The sequence below is a fragment of the Corylus avellana genome, chromosome ca10, assembly GCF_901000735.1.
Source record: "Corylus avellana chromosome ca10, CavTom2PMs-1.0".
Taxonomy (NCBI): domain Eukaryota; kingdom Viridiplantae; phylum Streptophyta; class Magnoliopsida; order Fagales; family Betulaceae; genus Corylus; species Corylus avellana.
In genome coordinates this window covers 2,144,841-2,151,739 of record NC_081550.1, presented here as the reverse complement: position 1 = coordinate 2,151,739, position 6,899 = coordinate 2,144,841, and the positions used below count along the sequence as shown (strand labels likewise).

Here is a 6,899-nt window from a genome sequence, read left to right as displayed (position 1 = left end):
TGCGAACAATGGTAGTGTTTGCCGCGGTAGAGTCAGTAGAGTCAAGGAGAGGGCTGCTAGTCTTTATGCCACCTTCATTGCTCTCATTTTGAAGAAATCCGGGGCTATTGATCTTAAGGACTTTCGGCCTATTAGTCTTGCGAATGGAGTTCATAATATTATTGCCAAAGTCCTGGCCAATAAGTTGAGAAGGATTATGGAAAAGATTATTTTGAAGCCCAATAATGCTTTTGTTAAAGGTATGCAATTCCTTGATTCATTTCTCATGGCAAATGAATGTCTGGATAGTAAAATCAGATCTGGTGAGCCAGGGGTGCTTTGTAAACTGGATATTAAAAAGGCCTATGATCATATCAATTGGGATTTCTTACTTTACTTGTTGAGCAGGTGTGATTTTGAGGAGAAATGACGATCTTGGATAGCACATTGAATTTTTTTGTTGCCTTTTTTTTTTTTTTTGGTGAATGGCAATCCGTCTAGTTTCTTCAATATCTCCTGTGGTTTGAGACAAGGAATCTTCTCTTTGTTATTATTATGGAGGCCTTAAGTAGAATGCTTTCTGCTATTGTTAATAGGGGTTTTCTCTTAGACTTTTCTATGGGGTCGTGGCACTTTGGTGTGGTTAACATTTCATACTTGTTTCCATATGACACTTGGTTTTTTGTGGGGCCCATCGTAACCACCTACTCTATCTATTTGCTTGTTTGTTATGCTTCGAAGCTGTCTCCGATTTGAAGATTAATCTAAGTCATAATTGGTTCCTATGAGTAATGTTGATAATTTGGATGGGTTGGCCGGCATTTTGGGTTGTGGGGTCTCTTCTTTGCCTTTGAAGTATTTGGACTTCCGTTGGGGCCCTTCTATAAGGGCAAGTCTATTTGGGGCAGTGTTATTTAAAAGATAGAGCGTTGGTTGGCTAGTTGCAAAATGATATACTTTCTAAGGGTGGTATGGTTACCCTTGTAAAGAACACACTTTTCAATTTGCCTACATATTTCATGTCTTTCTTTCCTCTCCTAGTGGGCATTGCAAAGCACATTGAGAAGCTTCATCGAGATTTCTTATGGGGTAGGTTAAGCAAAGAGTTCAAATTTCACCTAGTAAGTTGGCCCTAGGTTGGTTCTCCAATCTCCAAGGAGAATTGTGGGTTCAGAACTTGCTAATATTCAATTGTGCTCTTTTAGGAAAATGGCTATGACTCTATGTGCATATGGGAGAGAGGCTTGGTGGAGAGTTGTGATGGATTCTAAATTTGGTAGTTTGTGGGGTGGATGGTGTTTTAATGAGCCTCTTGGGTCGTATGGGGTGGGGTTATGGAAGAATATCAAGCGGGGTTGGGGGATGTTTTCAAGTCATACTATATATGGGGTGGGAGATGGCTCCAAGGTTAGATTCTGGCATGATTTGTGGTGTGGGAATAAGGCCCTAAAGGAAGCCTTTCTAGATTTATATGGTATTGGTTGCACGAAGGATACTTCTATAGTGGCTCACTTTGAGCTTTCTAGTGACTTCAATCAATAGAATGTAAATTTTGCTAGAGTGGCTCATGATTGGGAAGTGAATGTCTTTGCCTCATTCTTCAATTTGTTATATTAATTAGAGTGAGATGGAAAGGTGAAGACAAGCTTTGGTGGGCCTCTTCCAAAAGAGGTTTGTTTGATGTTAAATCCTTCTACTGTATCATTGTTTGTAATGATGCCATTCCTTTCTCTTGGAAGTTTTTTTTTTTTTTTTTTTTTTGGATAAGTAATGTATATTCATTCAAAGCGTAGTGGGGCGCAACCCAATTATTTGGTAGACTAAGGTCCCTTTGAGAGCGGCTTTATTTGCTTGGTTGACAGACTTAGGTAATGGACAACCTTAGGAAGCAGTATGTCATTTTGGTTGATGGGTCACGTGTTGTATGTGCAAGAGGAATGGGAAGTCTGTTGACCATTTTCTTCTCCATTGTGAGATTACTTGTACCTTATGGAATGTTTTATTTTTCAATCGTTTTGGGCTGTATTGGGTTAGGCCTAGACGAATAGTTGACTTATTTTCTTGTTGGTGGACTGTTGTTAGCACTAAGAGTATTGTTGTGTGTAAGATGGTGTCCTCTTGCCTTTCTTTGGAAGGAAATAAATGATAGAAGTTTCGAAGGTCGCAAGAAGATGTTGGTGGAGTTTAAGTCCTTTTGCTTTAATACTCTTTATCTTTGGATATTTGTGTTTGTATCTCCTTTGATGCTTAGTTTTCATGATTTTGTTGTTCTTTTTTCCCCTTTTAGTTAGGTGTTTCTCTTGTATACTTGGCTTTGCTTTACGATTTTAATGATATCTCGATTACTTAAAAAAAATAATAATAATAATAGTTGGACGCAGGGTTTGTTTTGCAAATAAAGAGAGAATACATTTAAATTGACATATATTTTGTGATAGATTGAAATGGGATGAAAGAAATCTTAGTGGGATGCAAGGAGATGTGTTTAAGTAGTTGAGTGTAAGTATTAGGCTTATTGACCATAGACTATGAAATCTATCTATCCTATTGCACTATAGAAGTTCAAAAATTTACAAGCCACCTTGTTGCAATTTTAATGACTTCAACATTAGTATTGGATATATTTGTATACAAAATTGAACCAAGTATCCACTTTTTTTAACTCATGATAGTATCTTGCTAGAAGTTCAGGTCATTATTGGACGAGTTGTTCATGAACTTTTCTTTCATCACCAAGAGTGGGAGGCAACTAGGAAAACATGAAACAGTTTCTTCTGTCAAATTTTTATTTTGTTAGAAATTTATAATGAGCAATTAATCTATGTAATTATGGGGTTTTGGTTTTGGCAATAGACTTGCTTGGGTGGCTGTGTACTAGAGCTGCAGGGTGTGCTCTAGCAACCTTAACTAAGAAAGAAAGTTAAACTTAGCTAAGGATTTAGTCTACTTTACAAGTATGTTTTTTTATGAAAGGTATTTTCTCATATGGTTAAATATTCAAAGGGGTTATTATAAAGCTGATCCGAAAACCATTGATAGATTTGTTGCATACTGTTGATGAATTATTGCTATATTTGTATCTAGAGAACATTTTTCTTCTGCCGGAAGCAGTATGTTTTAGTAGTCGCACTATTTTGAGTTTAAACCTTTTTCTAGAGCTGCCTGCCTGAAAAAAGAAGATTGAAGACACTTGTAGAGTGAATAATTTATTTACCAATATGTTTTTTTTTCTTTTTTTAATTTTTTAATTTGTATTGACTTGTAGGACTTTTATCGAAAGACCTATTCAATCAAAGAACATGCTTTACCCCCTAAGCGAAGGCCTAGGGGTAGTTCTTACAAGCATAATTTTGTGCGACACATCAGGTGTTTATTTTAGGATGTTGATAAACCAGAAGACCTTTTTGATGTTTGAGGCAGTAAAAAGTCTGAACTTTATATGTAAACCATGCAATGCACAAACTAGGTTTTAACAGATAAGTTTTTGAATTGTATATATATAACTAGCTACTGGTTTGGAGGAGAGCAAATTGATTCCATTGGAAAAATAAAGAGATCTAGTTAGTAACATGAAGTTGATATCATGGATTAATAAGAAACCTATTAGGTTTGTTAAAAGATAACAAAAAGGTTTTAGAGCTTCTATTTAGAGAATGATTTCTTTATACTTTTTCCTTAAAAGTGTTTTTCAGTTACTGGTAATTAATTAAATTGCATCCATTTCTGCTTTTTGATTGCATTATGTGTTTTGTTTTGTGTGATTGATTCATCTGTATGTAATTTTCTAATGCAAATTGGCTATAATGCAACTTAATACAATTTCAGGTTCTAATGGCAACTATTTCTTTGCGAAGAACAAAAGAAAAGGGATTGATTGGGTTGCCACCTAAAATTATAGAGACTTGTTATGTGGAACTTTCTAGAGAAGAACGTGAACTGTATGATAAGATGGAAGGGGAAGCTAAGAGTGCTTTCCGGTATTATATCAATGCTGGTAATATGATGCGCAACTACTCAGCTGTACTAAGTATACTCCTCCGACTTCGCCAGATATGTATTGATTTGGCCTTGTGCCCTTCAGATCTCAAATCACTACTCCCTTCTCAGAATATTGAAGGTACCGGGGGAAATGCAAATTAGTTCATTTATTCTTCTCCTACTTTTTTTTTTTTTTTCAATTTATTTTTTTAAGTTACCGCAATTTTGTTGCTTAGATTCCATGAAACCCTTATACTACTATTCCTAGATAGTTCTATCTTTGCTGTTTTTTATCTGCCATCTCATACTCTAGTCTACATTTTCAGAAGTCCTTTGGGTGTTGCGATTTCTGTTGTCTCCTTTTTGCAATAGAGGTGGTATTTTTCTTTAGAGATATTACTAGAGCTTTTCAACTTATATTATAGAAGAATTCTGAAGAGAAGATGGTGGTCTGTTGCTTTCATAACAAGGCATCTGAAGGGTTTATTAAAGACTGCGCTGCCTAAATTTATTGTGTGATAGATTTAAATGCTAACAGCTTAGAAAACTAGCAAAAGAAGAAAGAAAAGGTTAACAGCCTGGAGGTATGATAAGACCAGTGTTGTATATATTATTTTTCATATCTGAAGTACAAAATGTAAGGAATTTGAGTGCAAAGCTCAAACACCATAAATGACAAAATGTTACAAAAATATTTGGAAGTGAGCCCTGCATTATTCTAGGCAAGCCTTTGAAGGGTATGGTAACAAATTTATTCAAAATATAAGAATTATCATAACATGAAAGAGATATCATAATGTGTCATGGGAAGTATGACCTTGTGGGTTCTTTAATTGCCAGTTTGCAAACAGAGGCTGCACAATTTGGGTGATCAATAAGAGAAATTTTTTTGTGAAATGTTGCACTTGTATTCCAACACTTTTTAAAGTGGTTTGGTTTTTTCTAAAGGATTTTATACTTGTGTCATTGAGTTGTCATTATCTCATGCACATTACAAACGCTACCATTGTCTTCACCTGGTGTGTTTATTTTGTACTTACAACTTATATATTGATTATAAGCAGATGTATCCAATAATCCGGAGTTGCTGAAAAAGATGGTTGAGGTGCTGCAAGATGGTGAAGATTTTGACTGTCCAATATGCATTTCACCACCAACTAATATTATTATTACACGTTGTGCCCATATTTTTTGCCAAGCCTGTATTTTGAAAACCCTACATCACAAACCCCGCTGCCCCCTTTGTCGGGGTCCTTTGACACAGTGTGACCTGTTCTCAGCCCCTCCGGAAACTTCTGATAATGATGACACTGGAGTACCCTCTTCAAAAACAACCACATCTTCCAAAGTCTCTGCTCTTCTAAAATTTCTCATAGAGTCTAGGGATCAAAACCCAGCTACAAAATCAGTAGTATTTTCACAGTTCCGTAAGATGTTGTTATTACTTGAAAAGCCCCTAAAAGCTGCTGGTTTCAAGATTTTGCGCTTAGATGGGTCAATGAATGCAAAGCGAAGGACTCAAGTAATTGAAGAATTCGGTGTCCCTGGACAAGATGGACCCACAGTTTTGCTTGCAAGTCTTAAGGCTTCAGGAACAGGCATAAACCTCACTGCAGCTTCTAGAGTCTACTTGTTGGAGCCATGGTGGAACCCAGCAGTTGAGGATCAGGCAATGGATCGTGTCCACCGGATTGGGCAGAAGGAGAATGTGAAGATTGTGAGGTTGATTGCTCGAAATAGCATCGAAGAGAGGATAGTAGAGTTGCAGGAGAGGAAGAAGCAACTTGCAAGGGAAGCTTTTGGAGGTAGGGGCCCAAAGGATAGGAGGGAGATTGGTTTAGATGATCTCCGTGCCCTCATGTCGCTGTAAGCTCTTTTTACCCTTACCATATACATCTGTGTGCATGAATATTACATTTGCTAGCGCAAATAGTCGAATGTTGCACCCTCCCATTGCAGAACTTGTGCACGCTTCTAGATACACAGGCAAATCTACACATTTGTGTATATAGAGGATAGATTTTTGGACTTGCCAACAGTTTCTACAAAGTTTAGGTGCTAAAGAGAAAGATCCAAATTGGAAGTTTAAATCCACTTGTACGCTTGGGACTGTGGCCAACAGGAATATATGCAGAATCTTTGAACATTACTGTTAGCTAGGTTTCAGGGTAATGATAATTTTCATTCTCTGCCTTGTTTTGAAACCCTTTAGCAAGTGTAATTTGGGTGGGATGAAGCAATATTTTGATTTGCAAGTGATTGCTCATGGTCATATCATGTTTACAGAGGCGAAATCTATCATGCTTTCTTTTCTCTCGTGTGCACGACTATATTTGTCAATGTGTTTGGATGGTGTTTTTTGTTTTTGGTTTGAAATAGTGTTCTTGACGTGACATAAACGTAAAAACAGTTTTGAGACATGTTTTTTGGTGGGAAACATTTGCTTGCAAAGGAAAACTAGTCTTTTGTGATATTATTCTGGCAATGATAGTTGGAAATATTCTAAAAATTTGTGTGCAGATGGATGAGTTTAGATCAATTGATATTTCTTTTTCCTTAAAATGAGTTGAGGATTAATCCGTGGTTTCAAGACTCACCTTTCCATATGTTTGAAATTGGGTTAGAACCTCAGGTCAACTCTCCATCATTTGTGTCACAAACTTCCCCATTGTGCAAGAACTCATCTATCACATTTATTTTATTGATTACCGCATTTTTGGCTGCCAAATTGTCTAATTCAGATGTTCATCTTTCACTACGGAAATAAACTTTTGGGAAAGTAGTGTCAAATCCTATGGAAGGAGCGATCAGTTCATGACCATTACCTTTTAGACGGTTGTGATTATTTGATCTAGTGGTTTAATTTAAATCATAGGATACTTGTGAGTGCAATCCGACAGTTAGATTTATATGATAGTTAATAAAAGTTTTAATTTTTATCA

The 6,899-nt window shown here is 36.4% G+C and overlaps 2 protein-coding genes across 2 annotated transcripts in view; both read left to right on the top strand.

Annotated features, from left to right (window-relative positions):
* The window catches only part of LOC132163800 (extensin-2-like), an 831-nt gene extending 409 nt beyond the window's left edge, over positions 1-422 (top strand). The window contains exons 2-3 of the mRNA XM_059574172.1: positions 95-239; positions 388-422. Coding sequence (XP_059430155.1) covers positions 95-239; positions 388-422 — 180 coding nt within the window. The remainder of the gene's footprint in view (positions 1-94; positions 240-387) is intronic.
* A 3,367-nt stretch (positions 423-3,789) lies between these two features.
* On the top strand, positions 3,790-6,270 carry LOC132163926 (putative SWI/SNF-related matrix-associated actin-dependent regulator of chromatin subfamily A member 3-like 1). Its single transcript, XM_059574305.1, has 2 exons — positions 3,790-4,096; positions 5,022-6,270. Exons 1-2 carry the CDS (start codon positions 3,811-3,813, stop codon positions 5,825-5,827), a joined length of 1,092 nt encoding a protein of 363 aa, XP_059430288.1. The 5' UTR covers positions 3,790-3,810; the 3' UTR covers positions 5,828-6,270.
* Positions 6,271-6,899: the final 629 nt, after the last annotated feature.